The sequence below is a fragment of the Coloeus monedula genome (assembly GCF_965178545.1).
Source record: "Coloeus monedula genome assembly, chromosome: 1".
In the NCBI taxonomy this organism is placed as follows: Eukaryota; Metazoa; Chordata; class Aves; order Passeriformes; family Corvidae; genus Coloeus; species Coloeus monedula.
The window spans coordinates 50870524-50888116 of NC_138781.1; the positions used below are offsets into that span (position 1 = coordinate 50870524).

The 17593-nt window shown below is 36.9% G+C and overlaps 1 protein-coding gene across 1 annotated transcript in view; it reads right to left on the minus strand.

Annotated features, from left to right (window-relative positions):
• Positions 1 to 17593, minus strand: part of CNTNAP2 (contactin associated protein 2) — a gene marked incomplete at its 5' end in the record, with an annotated part of 1036243 nt that overhangs the window by 177752 nt on the left and 840898 nt on the right. Inside the window, one exon of the mRNA XM_082287522.1 lies at positions 14911 to 15067. Coding sequence (XP_082143648.1) covers positions 14911 to 15067 — 157 coding nt within the window. The remainder of the gene's footprint in view (positions 1 to 14910; positions 15068 to 17593) is intronic.

The following is a 17593-nucleotide window of genomic DNA, read 5'->3' on the forward strand; positions in this document are numbered from 1 at the left end:
GGCCTTTTCTGCTTCTCACATCATCATGTGAAGGAAGAAGATGAGATATTCAGTGATGGCATTTGTCTTCCCAAGCAGTCTTTACACATGATGGAGCCCTGCTTTCCTGGGGATAGCTGAAGGCCTGCTTGCCCACGGGAAGTGGTGAATGCATTCCCTACTTTGCTTTGCTCAAGCATGCAGCTTTTGCTTTAGCTGATAAACTGCCTCTATCTCAACCCACAAGATTTTGGACTTTTCCAGATCTCTCTTTCACCCCAGTGAGAGGCTGTGAGCAAACTGCTGTGTTGAATTTAACAGCCTGCTTAGGAAGAATTTGCCTGTTCTTCCCCCCTACTCTTATCTAAAAGCTATTCCAGAATGGCATTGTTAATTGAAAATGTTACAAAGTACACAGTGCTTGCATCATCCATTTATAGACCTGTTTTCCATGACTCTGTTAAATCTTTTCCTGAATCCCTGTCTGCTTGCACAGCCTCCTTTGGCAGCCAGTTCCAAAAGTTCACTAGTGTAAAGTAGTACATTTTCTCCACCTGTTTAAATCAGGTCTTACCCCAGATAGCAGGTTGGTACCAGCTTTTGGCATCTTTGCTCTGCTTGTGTGCACTGTGCAATGGTGTTCTCTTGCATGTGAACTTCCCATCTTTTTTTCCTCTGGCAAAAGACAAGAAGTGGTTCTATGTGTATGTAACAACAATACCCCTGTTCCTTCTGAGCAGGTTATTCCACTGCCCTTAAGGGCAAACCAGAAATCGGGCCAGCAAGGAAATTATGTTCACATTATATAACAAATCACTAAATCACAGAATGGTTGGGATTGGAAGGGGCCTCCAGAGATCATCTAGTCTGACCCCCTTCATAATCTTCCAGAAAGGCATGAGTTAATAGTTTTAAAAGATCTTTTTCTTTAAAAAAACTCCATGTTTACAAACAATAATAATATGGTTTAAGATTATAGAGGAGTCACTGATAACAAAGCAACAGAACCTGGAGGTTTGCCAATACATCCTTCAGCTGTATCAATATAATTTATACTGAATTTTTATGTATTTACACAAGGTCATAAGTGATTTGCAAGCATCAGAAGTGGAAACTGAAATTAGGTAAGAATCATGAGGAGGTAGGTGCTATAAATTTTCAAAGTAAATCACTAGAAGGTTCTTAAGAAAGTTGAGTAAGTTAAGAAAGTTAAGTAAAGGCAGGTTGAGTTAGTAGGCTGAAAAACCAAGTACACAATTTTCTTCATTGTACAACTAAATGAAAGATATAACTAGAGATATAATCATCAGTATGTCCATTTCCTCCTACAAACTTGAGCTATTTCAGTCACACATTGTTATGTTTGTCACCTATAAATAAGTGCTCCATATATAAATTCTCTCAGTTAGAAGACAGAATCAGCATAGTGTGCATAGTAAAATACAAGATTAGCGCATGCATTCGAAAAATACATAACTTATTTAGCAACTGAAGCTGAAATACTACTGTGATAATGAAAGCAAAAAGAAAATAATGTTTTGCCTACATATTGATTCCTTATAATATATATTTCATCATGTTTTGCAGATGACAAGAGCAAAACTGACATTGAGTCAGAGAAGAAACAGACCCTGAATTTTACTAAGAACTGCAGTTTGTTCAGTCTGCTTATCCACGGAAAGTGAACCCACTCATAATCCACCACAAAATTGTTGAATTTTTGTAGGAAACAAAACCAGCTGCCAGAAAGAGAAGAAAATGTTTCCAGATGCTATTCTTTTTCCTATTTACTGAGGGGTTTTCTGTTTGGTTGGATTTTTTTGTGAAGTTGTTTCTTTTCTATTGATTTATTTCATCTCATGATAGGCAAAAAAATGTCAACAAATAAACATATTTTGAATCACAGAATTTTCTTAACTTCTCTCAGTATTTCTTTCAAAATACTGAAAATATTAGGCCTGTAATTTTACAAGGACTTTATAGCCAATCATATCATTGCATCATTTTGCAACTAAATGAAATCTGATGATTTGCAACTAAATGAATCCCAAATTTCAGGAAATGCACATAAGTCAAAACCAGCACATCACTTGACAAATTTTAGTAAAAAATACCTGGAAGATCCCAGTACTATGAAGCCTAACCCCTTCAGCTTGGACAGCATATTGGATATACAAGAGCTAAAAAGTTATTCCTTACCTATTTCCTATAAATGAAAGAAGAAATAAGAATCTGAGGCATGCACTAGTAGTGTGCTGTAACTTTCAATGCCTTTATTTCAGACTTTTCCATCCTCTCTATAACTAGAATGCTCTTCCATGGCAACAGGAGAGAAGGCCAAGTCTACAAAACATTGTTAGAAATACCTGATTTATTCGGCAACATCTGGCTTAAATCGAATGTTCCAGTCTTTGAAAGGGTACCTGTTGTCCTTACCACATTACATCATGACAGTGGTCAAACTCAGGCACAGGGTCTCCAGAGGAATTCCGGGATGTCCATCCTTGGAGGTTCTGACCTCAAATGGACACAGTCCTCGGCCAGTTTGATTCCACCATCCCTGAGCATCAGGCTGGACTATAAGACCTCAGGAGGCCACTCCCAGGCTGAATTACTCTATGATCTGATGAGTGTAGATGAGTATAGTGCAAGAGCTAAGCACCCTCAAAGAGTCTCCAAAATTATTTGTCTTTAGGAAAAGTATTTAATAAGCTTTTGCTGCTAAGCTCGGTTTCTTCAATGATTTTCTTAGTTCTTCATCTTAGAGTTAAGCAGGTCAATGTCTACCTTCATTCCAAACATCATTTTGCTTTTTTTCATCTTTCAGAACAGAAGATGACATTTTTTCCTGTTTATTATTTAGGTTTGTTCTGCTTCACAATCATCACATATAATTTAACACTTAATAATAACAGTGATAATAATAAGGTAATAATCAATCTTCCTGAGCTTTCTGTTCACATCTTTCATCTCCTATCTGCTCTCTTGATTCAAGAGATTTACATCAGTTGATGTTATTTATGTTGTTGGCTTTTAATGGTCCTTAAAGGAATATATCATTTTTCTGTTTTTAATGTTGGGGATTAAAAATTTCTTTTTCTGGGCTTTGGTCTTTTTTCTTGAATGAAATGACAGAAAAACATAAGATCAGTTTTAAGAGCATTATTTGTAAGTGTTCTGTGCAAATCAGGAGTTTGGTTTTGATTCCAGAGTCCTAGGAAATCCTTTAAACACTTCTAATACAATATTGTTTCAGGAATAAGTATCTTAGATTTAACATAAGATACTTGAATTCATTCTCTTTTCCAAAATGTTTTAACTCAACAGATGAACTCTTGACCATTAAATGTTATTATGACATATTTTGTCATACCTAGCAAATAACTGGTTTTAGACATGAGATTACATGTTTAGTCATAGCATTTTAAACATTTCTCTTTCATAGAAATAATAGCTACAAATCCATTTGTGCTTTTACAGAAGCAGGAAAAAATTTTTGCACGATAGATATAGGTTTTTATACTTACTGTATTTTTTTCATCACATTGCCTAACAGCAGATTTTAGTTTATTAATTTTATATTTACCTGCTTGCTTGAAAATGTTTCAAAAATTTGTTTTTCATTTTCCTTTGCTTTCTCTTTATTAATTTATATAAATAAATATACACTCAGATACTTCCATAAAGGAAAGTGCATAATTTAAACAACAGACCTAAGTCATAACTCAAGGAAGATTTTGCTTCCCTAATCTACAATTAATGTAATCTTGTAATCAACTTCAACTTGACCAAAAGTTGAGCAAAAGATATTAATTGTGATAAAGGAATACACATCATTAACTGTCCTGAGATATTGGTTTAGATAGAATAATTTCTTCCTAGTAAATCACTTCTTTTTCAGCAAAATATGAAAAAAAAAAGCGCCATCTAAATTCCATCAGGAAACTGGCTCATATAGACACACTTGTACTGTGAAGAATCCATGTAGCATTTTAATTTCAATTTAAAGACTGTTGAAAAAAACTTGAGATAAGAATGCAACAGATTACCTTAGACCTGGTTTATTACATCTCCATTGCATACTCAGACAGCTCTTAGAAACTTTGCAGGATCTCCAGGGACTGTGTTTCCTATATGTAACAATATCATAAGTATAGTGTTTTGCATGTGAACAGGAGGCAGGGGAAAGAAAAATAGAAAGAAAAATAGAGGAGGGGGGGTGAGGGTTGGGGGAGGCAAAGAGAGTTGCAGCTGGGACAAAATATCTAGCCATAATTAATCACAGACAAGTAGTAATTTTGAATTCTTAGGGCAATCCAGGAGGGAAACATGAATGGTAACTAAGATAAACCCACACCTAGCCCATGATATTAAAACAATTTATAGAATTTAAGCTTTTTCTACAAGGCTAACTACAGGGAAAAAAAAAAAGTAAAAGCAGTCTCCCTTTTCTCTAGGTGAGCAGAACCATTGCTTTTTTCTCAATTTCCACACTTTATGAAAGGTTACATGATTGCTTTGAGTGTTTTTCACAGACAGTGTAAGTCATCTTCCTTTTTACAGTAAAATAATACATTATGTATGTAACAATCATTCCCAGGCAAACACAATGCTGCAGGTGAGTCTTGCCTATTTTTCTGTTTCTTTATCAGGCCTTTTGCAGTGGTAAGAATCTGCTGGGCAAAATGAGAAAAAGACAAGGAAAAATTCTTCCTTCAAATGTTGAGGTTTAGCAACTACCTCAGTGATGAACTGACAGGATGTTTTGATCAATTAGTCTGAAGACTATATTCCCAACAAGTCTGAGACCTGATACAAATGATGTACCTTAAGGGCTTCTTGAATTCTCTCTTCCCCAAGACCCCTCACTCTCCCCCCCATATGATTATTTCCATTCTTCTCCTTATATCTATGTATCTATATATATCTCCTGGTACACCAAAGAACAAACAGTGAAAACAGATATGTCTTTTGTTTACACTGCAGGCTTAACACCTTCAGCTTGATGGACTCCCTTGTGATTGTTTCAGCTAAAATATGACTGCTAATAGTAATAACAGCCAAGCATGTGCTGCAGGCTTCATCTACCCTATAACACAGGTTGTCATATATTTCATATGTCTTTACATCTGAGTGCACTGATTCAGAAATAAAAAAGTCAGGGAAGTCCTACAATTTAAGAAGAAAATACTTCTCTTCAAGACTTAAGCAGAGCCAGGTACTGAGTGAAAGACATCAGGCTGGTCAGCATTGGGGTGATTTCATCTTCATGGCATGGCACTGAGGGCAGAGTCATTAGTCTTTAAGTTAGCCCATAAATAAAAGGTGGAAGAGGAGAAAATAATAGGCAGCTGAAAGTTCTGCAGTGCACAGTGCTCAATGTACTCTGCCCTTACCTGACAAGCTGTGACAGTAAGGTCATTTGCTTTAAAGCTAAGACTACAAGCTTTTCATTCAGACTAAAAAGTCTGCATCTTTCTATGCAAAATATAGTTGACATTTTTGTTCTTGCTCACTTTATTTGTCACTCACACTAATCATGAAGTTTAATAACGAAAAGAATACAAATGTGCTAGGAATTATATTCAGATCATCTGCACGGTAAAATTAAAAGTCACGTATCTGCCTTTTCACCTGCTAATCCATAAACCTCTCAGAAATTTCTTAGACTATCCTGAGAAAGATAGGACACGTCTAATAACAGCAAGAATATGCCAGAGAGTAATAATTACAAATACCTAATTGTGATAGATTTTTTTTCAGTGCCACTGTTGAATGATTCTCTAACTTCAAAAGACCTGGATGACACCATCTGTCTGTGACTAGTTGGAACTGAAGTCAGGAAAACCTGAACAGCAGCACTCAGAAGTGAGGTTGTCAGTAGGATGAACACTCACTTTTTGTCTCCCAATTAGAGAACACAAGGAAAACGTCTTGTCATCACTCTCCCCTTTAAGTTCATTCATTACTGCTAGCACTGAGAAATGAATGAATCTGAAGTCAAATGGGAATCATCCTCATCCTTAAGAGGTTGTTAGAGCTTGACCATTTTCACATTTACAGCAAGGTAAAAGACTCTGCTCATGATGTATGAGGCATTACAGAATCCTTTTTCCTCATTCTTAGTTTTGTATTGATTGCAGGAAGAAAAATCATTGTAACTGCACAATAAGTACACAGGATTGCATAAATAACACTGAGTAAGAAGGGGTATTTTAACAAAGAAAAGGCAGGTTGCCAAAGAGTTATTTTGCCCGCATTTTCCCGTGTTTTCAGATTTGGAGAAAGTTAAGACTTTGTTCCTCACATGTCTGTTCACTGCCGTTAGCCACAAGCCTTAAAGGAAATGTTTTCTTTAGTCCCAGTGAGTAGCATGATAGCTGAAGTCCAAGGAGGATCAGCTTTCTATAAACAAGGCCTGAATCAAGTCCTGAAGGTGAATAATACAGAAGAGAAAACAGAGAAAACACAAGTAAAATGGGAAAGTTTCATGATTCATTGAACCTTGAAACTTCTAAAACCCTTAATCTGTATTGGTCCGGGCTGGAAATCTGTCAGTTCCTGTGAGCTACATACCATGGCTGTTGTCAGTACTTGCACGGAACATCTCTAAAAGAGAAAGAGCAATCTTTATGACCCTATGTTTGTCTGGATCCTGGACTAGAGCTGCCAGCTCATTAGAAATACAACACAAGAATTAGGGGCAACTCCAGACAGCAGGTATTGTCTTTCAAAGTCCACACAAAAGCAATAGCCTGAAAACTTACTGTGCAAGAGATGCTATGCCCTTCATCTGCCCTTGGATTGAGTTTTAAATCACTCAAATCAGTCTTACATACACATTTATGGTAGTGAATCCACAGCACTGAGGAAAAAAACAGTCTTTTTTTGTTTGTAGACAGCCTTGCTTAATAAAACCCTGGATTTTGTCTAAAGTCCTGTGGTGGTACTAAGGCACAAGTAAAGGAGAATTTGAAAGCTGCTACTCAGCACATCTGTAGCATGGCCAAGTGTTCCATTTCAAAATTTCCATCTCTCAAACTTTTAATCTGTTGTTTTCAGTAACAAAATCATTCAGCCTTTTCTTGTGGAAGCAATAAAGAACAGGAATGCATAATGGACAAACACAAGGTACATACAGTTTCTATAAACAAAAACATTGAACAAGTTATAAAAACAAGAGGACGGAATGCATTTAAGGAAGATTTCACATTTTTCAGCATGCAAACTCTGTTTCAATATTGCACACCAGCTACATCTGATGAGTACAGCTGAGAAACACAGGACAGACAGCAGCCTATTTAATAGCCAGTCACTTGACCCTTTTCCCCATTGGAGTAGTTTTAATGGTCAAATTGTAACTAGAAGGAATGAACTTCATGGCTTCTGGCTATCTGCTTGCCTGTTGGTGAAAGTTCCAACTCAAATCTATCACTCATGTGGAAAAAAGTACTACCAGCTGTATTAAATCTAATATTTCCTAAGGTTTGAATGCTTGACTTTCTGTCTTTAGTGTCTCTCTTCATGCAAATTTTATTCTGTGCCATTACATACTGTCAAAGTGCTAAATTTTGATTGACTGGAAATATATTAACATTAGGTGTCAATGTCAATGTACAAAGGAACTCTGCAAGGTAACCCTAAAAAACCTACAAAAGCCTGTCTGAATTTCTAAGAGTACAAGGAAAACAACCATCTGAAGGAGTGCAATTTGTTGGCTAAGTTTCCCTGCCTTCGTCAACCAAACGAATTCATTCCTTAAGCATAACTAAAAAATAAGTTTTGACATTTCAACTTTTATTTGACTAAGGAGATGTAATTACTGCACAAAATTACTAATAGTGTTTTCTTGTCTGTCATTTCAAAGCTGGCCTTTAAGTTCTGCAAAAATGTTGAATTACAGTTTTCAAAGTGGTGTGGCCTAATTCTACAGTTTTCTCAATTTCTAGGAAATTGTGATTCATTATCTGATAAAGATGTGAAGCAAAACAGCAGCACATCACAAATCTCACTAGATAATTTTCTGATCTATCTAGTTTTATTGGAAATTTTTTGTTTGTATGTGTATATCTCTCTATAGGATGTTTCTACTCACGCATGTTCCTCAAGATTACTTTTATGGTGCCTGAAGTTCTTTTAGGTATATTCAAATTTTATCCCTTTTACCTATTTAAGATTTCTTTACATAATGCTAGAAATAGTAATTAAATTCAAACAAAATTTAGCCACAAATTTAGCCAATGACAAGTTCTCAGTTTGGTTTTGGTTTTTGTTTTTCACAGAGAATGTGTAGCCTAGTCACTTCTGATCATGCAACACCTCTGTGGAAACTCAGTTGCTGCCTAGCTGGGAAAGTAATGGAAAAAAAACCATCCAAAGACATTGTTAGCAGCTTGTAATGAAGGACAGGAGAAGCCAGTGTCTTCTAACTATCCAGCTCTCTCTGCATCAGCAATTCTGTTACTGAGAGTGCACAAGGTTTAAAGGACAGAAGGATTTTCAAAAGTGCCTATGGGAGTCAGGAACTGAAATATCTTTGATGGTAATTATTACATACTAAACTTAAGCCTTGATGTCTTTCTATAGGTCCAGGAGACTTTAATATGCTGTTAAATCTGGCTACAAATGACCTACCTGTCAATGCCACAGCTTCAGGCCGGCATTTCAACATCCACCTGTCACTCAAACGACTCATGTCATTCTGAGCTCTGTTTAGTCATTTTTCCCCATGACTTGAAACTTTCTTTTGAAACTCCCTTTGTAGGAGAAGAGTTGTGAAGGGAAGAGGGATGCATCCTGCAGAGTGTTCTGTAAAACACCTCACAAAAATAAAGCAATTTGGCAGGCTCTGGAGAAAGAAACTTGAACCTCCAAAATGTGAGATTATAAATAAGGCTCCCTCCACTGATTTTCTCTATTTGTCCAAAGCACTTTTACCAGCAAATACTGCTCAAACTCTTTTGATCATCACCAAATAGTTCTTGAAAGATTAGCCACCACACTAGTAGTCAGCAATGAAGTCCATGACTGACTTTGTAACCTGGTGCATCCACATCAGGAAGTACTAAATGAAAAACCTTCTTATGTCACCTTTTCTGAGTAAATCCTTGAGCAGCATTGTATTATGAGTCTTCTGACTTATTGCAGCTGTTGTGTAATAAAAAGCAAGCAGCCTGTGGTGTAGAAACTTTGGCCAATCTGAGTGTTTAACTGACTCTAGGGTCAAATGAGAGTAGGAATCAAAATTTCTTTGCAGAGCTTTACATTTGTTACTTAATTAGTGCAGTATGCCTATCTCTACAATGCTAGTCATTTTTGTAACAGAACTGCCTAATTTGTAATAATAATGTTTTTATTCAAATAAGATAGTTTTTCAAAAAGTCTTACATTTTACCTAATGTTAAAAATTTGATTGTAATTTTGTTTAACAGCAACCCAGAAAACTTCTTGCTACTCATAACAGCTACCTTTATTCTCTCAAGATTGAGGCAATCTGACTTTAAATGTCAACCACACTCACCTTTAAAAATTATCTTTATTAGCATGGAAAACTAACCTTTTTTATATAATCTGATCCATTTAATTCTGAATTAATTTCATTTTGGTCACAAATCATGGATAATTTGGGACTAAGGATCATTTCAGTGAGATTACTGTGGGTGAAACTCTTCCACCTGTGTTTTTGTTTCTTTATCATGACAAACACGATTACCTAATATTTACATTGAAGCAACAGCTTGAGTTCTGTTAAGAATCAGGTTGTGTTTTAGACTATGTCCAAATACACATAAATCTGAATTCCATATTTCATATTCCCTGCCAATACCTATCACTTGACTTATCTACCATCCAGACACGATAATCAACACATTAGGCACGTGCTGAATAGTTCTATAACAATTATATTCAGATAGACAAGGTGTAATGTGAAATTTTAAAAATCAGTAGAAAAACCATTCAGATGTAAGGTTTACCAAGCCAATGGTATACAGTAATCCCTGGGAAAAGTTATATTGTAAGTAAGTCCACAATTAACACAGTTGGTTCTGTACTTACACAGAATTACTCACATACTTGGTTTAAAAAAAAAAAAGCAAAAAACCAAACACAAAATTTTGGAAAAAAAAGCATTTCAGACTGCTAAAAGAGCTTAAATTAGTCCCCTGTGTCTACCACCACAATCCTTGACTGGTCATTGATTATTATTTATTCTGGAGGGGGTCAGCATAATTCAGTATAGGATGAAGAAAATACTCATTTAGTATATCATTGCCCACTCTCCAAATTTACTCTCATGCTTCAATAAGCGGATCCCATTTTATATCTAATGTGTTACTTCAAATCTTTCTATAAAGACCGTGTTTTCTCATTGGATTTTTTATAGTGCTCATTAGTACAGCAGATGATTGCTTCATAAATCTACCTATCTTTGCAATACCTCCAGGAGGGAGTATCTGCCATAATTTGCATTCTACAGATTGGATGTTGAGGCCGAAAGATGTTACTGTTGAAAACACTCACACTTAGTGCTCAATCTGAGGCGCCTAAAGACTGTTTTCTTTTTTTTTTTTTGAATGACTGCATTAGATACATTCAGAGAGTGATCCCTTATTCTGGTTGCAGTTGCGCAGTTGGTATTTTCACAAAGTGGACTTCTGGGTTTCCATTAGATACCCAGAAAATTAGGATCAGACTAATGACTGTTCTGGGAAGATATGGTTTATGAAACTGAGGAAGCATCATGCAGGAATGTGGTTCCAGAGGCAGGGTTAGGATCCAGTTCTCCAAGGAAGCATTCTCCTGCTTTTGCTATGAAATCATTCATCAAACTGTAATTTCTTCCTTCATTTCTAACACAGTTTCTAACTTCTACAATAAAAATTCTACTTACACTACATCATTCTGATTCAGTCTGACCCATTCTTCAGTGGCTCCCCAATTTCCTCTAAAAATCTCTTTCCTGAATCTTGCTCTTCTTCACCTTTCACTCTCACAATTTCTAGAGTCTTCTTTTCCTATTTTACTTCTTTACATTTTCTAATATAGTTATTGCTCTGGCTACTGCCTTCTCCCCACTGTATCTCACCCCTGCAACCACCCAAAAAACCCCAAAACAGTTTTTCCCACACTGCCTGGCAGGAGCAGAACATCATTGTGGGTGTGCCACTGTGGGAACCCAGAATACAGAGAATATTTCTCTGCCTGTTTTGAAGGGTTCTACCCTCCTGGATAACACTGTTTTTGACCTTCACCCATAGGGAAAATTGCCTACCCTCTGGGAAGAATTAGAATGTACAATGGTGTGAACTAGGCGATAGATTGTCACAGGGTGAAAAATTTAGAGTTTTTGGGTTTATTAGTATAGTAAGTAGATAAAAGCAAAAAACATCAAAATGGAGGATTGTTTTTGTTCTCCAGACCTTCTTCTTATTCTTCATCTACTCCATATTCTGCAGTAGAAGTGGTCCGGGATGACTGGATAGAGAATTCCGCAGTTGCTGCCTGCATGACTAGATGATTTATTAGACATTGGTAGAAAAGTGAAAATATCTTGCTTTTTAAGTTTTCATTGGATAATTTACCTTTAAAAAGGCTGTGCAATCTTGATAATTCAGCCTTTGGTGCATTGTCTGCTTCATGCTATGTCTGGGTCATGTCAGTGGCTTGTACTTTTCTGATGAGACTTAATAAACAACTACAGAAGAAAGAGAAAGCCAAAAGCCCCATTCGTCTCTGACTCCTGGCAAAGACTCTAAAAAGTCTCCCCCATCAGGGGAGATACAATTAGGGCGTGGAGTGCATCATACCACAACCAAATGCAGTGCTCCCAGCTGTGGACAAGATATGCAATTACTGCAAAAGTCCCACCTGGACTCCCAGCCACAGTTTGGCATTTATTCAGCCCTCCTGTTTTAGGGGATTGTAAATTCTTCTAAAATAAGTTGTGCTGGTTAGCTATGGTGGCAAGCTGCTTTGTTAATATATGAACTGAGACTTGTCTGCTCATCATAAACTCTTGCATATTCTGTGGTCCAAACCAGGAGCTGTTTTGCTGTCACCAGAATTGAGCACAAATGTGTTGGAGGCCTCAGTTGAATTCTGCCTCCGATGCCTGAAGTCATCAAGGTCTCCTATCCTCTGGAGCTCACTTGCTTTTTAGGTATTGATGAACCTGGCTAGATAAAATTCTTAACTAAATAACTCCCAAGCCCAAAAGGTATGACTATGGAAAGGACTGGATTCTGCCAAAACCAAACTGAAAAAATGAATCTTGAACAAATGTCCTTAAAGACTATAATAAAGCTTTCATTTCTTCCTGTGATTTACACACGTCACAGCTTAAAATATAATATCCAGTGGTTGAATTGCTTTTCATAAAACGTCCTGTAATAAATAGTAGTTGTCCTGAAAAAATTCTGATACTTATCTACAGAAATGCTGTAAAAATACATTCCTGTATGAAGTTCTGAGTAAACAGTTGTGTATCTTTTATGACAACAAGCTTATTTTAGATCTAAATCTAATAACCATATGAATCTATTTATTAGTAGAATCCACATAATCTCAGTGTATATAGGGGGCACAGAGGTTACAGAAAAAGATTATTGAGCGCATGCTGCTTATCAAATTATCATCTGTGACTCTTAGAGGATCTTCAAGAAGAGATCAAAAGCCAGTGCCATTTTCTCCACACATTTCCCTTGGTGCAAAAGAGAACAGTTAACATATGGTACAGAGCCCTATTATTCATGGATAGGCATCCAGTGGCTCAGGCAATGAAAACTGTAAGTGCTCCTAATTCTACCATTATTGTAATTATTATTACAATATCTTCCTTTTATTGTTACCGTTTTGACACAGAATCAAACTTACCTCCCTTCTGCCATACTGCTCTAGTGCCTATGATTGAGTTGGAGTCATCGGATTTTATATTCTTCATTCTCTCTGTATAATTCTGTCTCTGAAGTTTGGCAGCATGTGTGACTGCCTTGTCTCTAAAACTGACTCCTCTGTGTCTGTGGTGTACTATAGTCCATCCATTATCATAGCTAACAGCGTACCAGCCTAACAATGTCAAAGCTTAGGGTAGCAATGTCTGTGGCAATATTTGATTTTCCACATCCTAATCTACAATTTTTGCAGGGCCTGGAATGTTTCCTTTATTATTCTATTTTTGTATTTTTCATACTTCATTTTGCAGATCACAGCAAACAGGGTCCTGCTGCTACCTGGAGTGATCCTCGTAAGCTGGAGAAGTGGGTTCACAGAAATATCATGAAGTTCAACAGTGAGGAGTGTAAAGCCTTGCACCTGGGGAAACCAGTGTATGCTGGGAGCCACCCAGCTGGGAAGTAACTTGGCAGAAAAGGCTCTGAGAGTTCCAGTGGACACCAAGCTGAATATGAGCCAGCAATGTGCACTTGAGGCCAAGCAGGCCAATGCTATCCTGGGGTGCATCAGGCAAAGTATGGCCAGCAGGTCGAGGGAGGCCATCCTTCTCCTCTGCTCTGTACTAGTGAGGCCACATTTGGAGTGTTAGGTCCAGTTCTGAGGTCTCCAGTACAAGAGAGGGATGGAATTACTGGATGGAGTCCAATGAAGTGCCACTAAGATGATAGAGGGACTGGGGCATCTTTCCTACGAAAAGAAGCTGACGCAGCTGGGACTGTTCAGCCTGGAGAGGAGAAGGTTCCCAGGGATCTCATCAATGTCTATAAATACCTAATGGGAGGGTGCAAAGAGGATGGAGTCAGATTCTTTCCATTGGTGCCCAGCGCCAGGACCAGAGACAATGCACACAGGGAAGCTGCAGAATCTCCATCCTTGGATATACTAAAAAACTGCTGAGACAATGTCCTGGGCAACTGTTTCTAGGTGACCCCCCTTGGACAGATGGGTTGAACTAGAAGAACTCTGAGGTCCCTTTCATCCACAAATATTCTGTGATTCTGTGGTTCTGTGATTCTTCCTACTCTTTTTTTTTCTTTATTTTTTAGCCTCTGACATACCACTACATTTCTGTAGCTCTACATTCATTAATAGCTGTAGAATTTCTCAATTAACCCCAAATGGTTTATGAGCCATTATTGACTCAACTACCCACGGGTTGCTGTTAATGGGAGAACTGTTCATAAAAGTATGGTTTCAATATGTCACTGAACATTGTATACCATGTAAAATATAATACTGCCTGTCATGACAAAAGAGACAGAAATGATTAAGGTTCACAAAGAAAGTGCTGTAAGACCACAGAGAGGGTCTCACTCGAAATGATGATGAGCTTTACACACTCTGTTCATGTTTGTGGGGAATATCAGAGATGTGAGTTTATTCATTTTTTCTGCCTAATTAATTATCTCATGCAAAGCCCAGTAGCTTCCTCTGAAATACAAAGCCTTGTTCCATAATAAGTGTGGAGTCTAGTTCTTAACATATTTTTCTCATGAAAGATGGATAATGAGAATTGGAGGCACTAGATGAGTGATTTCAATACATATCACTCACATTCAAATGCAGCAGCAATACTGTAAAAAGGAGAAATTCTGGGAAAAAACATGAAGTTGCAGAGATAAAATTAATTCTGTATTGCAATATAACTGGATCTGGTGGAGACAAAGTTGCGTAGGTGGCCAAAATGCTGGCCTTTCCTATGAGGATTTGCTTTTGCAATTTTAGCATTCTTTTCCATAGCTCAGTGGGCTTGAAAACGTAAATATAATCCTTATATTTGACAGTCACAGATACCATGAATAAAGTGGAAATCAAAGCATGGGTCGACATGTTGCAGGAGGGATCACAAATATAATATTTTTGCCTTTGTTCTTTGATAAGAAAGGAAATATAGAAAAAAAGCATATTCAAAATCATGGTGGTGTTGTGTAAGTTAAGAGATTTGGTCATTCTCATCCTTCCTTCTTGTAAAGCACTCACCATTGCTTATAATCAGCATCACAGTTGCAGTAGTACTTGGGATCAGTACAGTTGCGTTCGATGCCGCAGGCACATTTTTGAATGCCAGGTCCTGATCCGCCCCAATAGTAGTGCTTCTCATTGGCTTTTCCAACCCACCAGGTATATGGATTCCCTTCTGCAAGGAATGAAAATGCAAGGTTATGATGCATCAAAGAGGTAGAGCTCCATAATGCATTCACTGAGCTCAGATGTTTAATATGCAAATGCTAACAACGCATAACTGGAGCCATCCCACATTGCTGGCAAACAAATGAATTCATTATTACTAAAGGTATTCAAAAGACTCTGCCAGGTAAACAGAACACATTTTCTTTTCTGTATTCACACAATGTATAATGACTGAAATTAATTATTTTTTTATCTTATATGCTCTTCGTTTAGCTTTTTTAATTGTATTCTGTATAATGAGAATATGTGGGCAGACTCCATAATTACTTTCAATTCAGTTCAAACCATATAGTAAGATATCAGATGGATTATTTCAATATTTGACCTTGAATGCTACACAGAAAGATGTGTTTATTTTCTCTTATTTATTTATTTATTTATTTAAACGACAGCTTTTAATTGAAAATTATTCTGTCTTCACTGGAAAGCAAACGTTCATCATGCTCTCTGCAGCTGGTGCTAAACAAAGCGTAAAGAGATACTATCAAACTCCAAAAGCATCTTAACCATTTAAAAATAAGCAATTTTTTTTTTAATGTAATTCTTTACCAGAGGTGCTCTGAACTTCGATGTAATCATATTTCTTCACATTGGGTTTGCAACTTAATATCTTCATATACTGCTCTGAGCTTATTGCTAATCCTTTTGGACCAACTAAGCCCTTATATGTAAATAAATAAATAAATAAATAACCAACCCTCCTCCACTCTTATTTCTAATTTGAAAAAAATGCCCTTACTGGAAAATTATTTTTTTATTCCTCTGCTTCAGCAAGACACTCAAATATGAACTTAACATCAAACACAAGTGAATAACTTAATCAGTATCAATGTACTTAGTGATTTTTGACATTGAAAAATAATGACTGACCTTACCCTATAAACATGTTTTTTTTTAAAATGTCTCTTTTCCCTCATCTGATCTGCTGCTGGAAATTTTATGTTAAATGAAATTAAGCTATGGAATTCATTTATTAATAAATTTTACCAGTAAAATCCTACATAATAGACATTCTACTTCCATAATTTTCTGTTTGCACATCTCACACATCCCCCCGGAACTACAGGCATAATCCTTAAAATAGCCATTTCACAATTAGATTTGATCATCTGGACCATAAAGCTACTTATTTCAGACAGAAGTTGAAAGTAATTCACACCAAACTCTAAAGAAAATTAAATTCCAGAGATGAAGAGAACAACCAAACATATGTTTAAAGAATACCTAAACCCCAAAATACACATCTCTCTGATGTATTTGAATTGTTAAACATCATATAAGATAACAAAAATACAGTAATGTGAAAAATTCGTGGCAGCTGAAGGTTTTTATTAGATGTTGCTGTGTTGCACAGTACGGCCATTCAGCTCTAGTGCTAATGCAATGGGCGTGGTAATCGTGTGACTTTATTCTAGACTCTAAATTGGTCATTTTAGCTTCTGTGACTCAATTATCACTAAGTGCTGCAAGTTAGAAGAATGTGCCATGTGAATGCTGCAGCAGCATTCCCAACCTAAGCAATGAAATCTAGCAATTCTGACAGTACATAGCCCTGGATTACAAAAGATTCTTTAATAAGCATTTAAAGGTAAATGTTATCTTTCCACAGAGAATGACAGAATCGCTTTTATTAATACAGGATCCGACTACAGAATTAATGATATTTGAAACTCCTATTTTATGGGGTTTTTCCATCCCATCTTTGAAGTTAGTTTTTATGCTGTGGCACCAATGCTGCCATTTTGACTGTTACTCAAAATTCTCTTTGTTTACATCCTTTCTGTCAAGCGAAGAATTGCATGACTCAGTCAGCAAGTAATTTGCTGGGAAGCAAGACTGTTAATTAAAGCACCACGAAAAAAAATTACTTAGGATTGTCAAAAAGTGGATCAAAAATTCAGAAACAGGTAGAATGACTAAAGCAGATGATAGTAATGGCAGAATTACAGACTACAGTGATGGCTGTCACAGGCCACTATGACAGACACAAATGGGGCATGTTTGAACTCATTTAAATGACAATTGATGTACAGTTTTAAACCATGAGCGTATCCTAGCATAGGCAGAGCTGTTTTTCACATCTATTGTTTTTCGTGTGCATATATGCTGGCTAGGCCTCATTTGGACCCATGCTTCTTCATTCTGAAGAAAAGACCTACCCTCAGGCCTTGGAACACACATTTAGGAAGAGACTAATGTGCGTGTTTAAAATTTCCAGAAAGGTCAAGAAAATAATATATGATTTTAAGGGTTTTGCATTCAGCACATATTCTGCTAGACATCCCCACAAGCAACAATCACAGCATTGCCTTGTGAACACCACCCAAGACTCCGATTGCCTGGCATATTATGCTAAGGCTTGTAACAGAGGAGATCTTGATTAGCTGGCATCCATGCAGTAGGGCGGACTTCCCATTGGGACATAACCCCAGGTACAGGAATAAGAAGAGCCCCACACCAGATCATTCTCCAC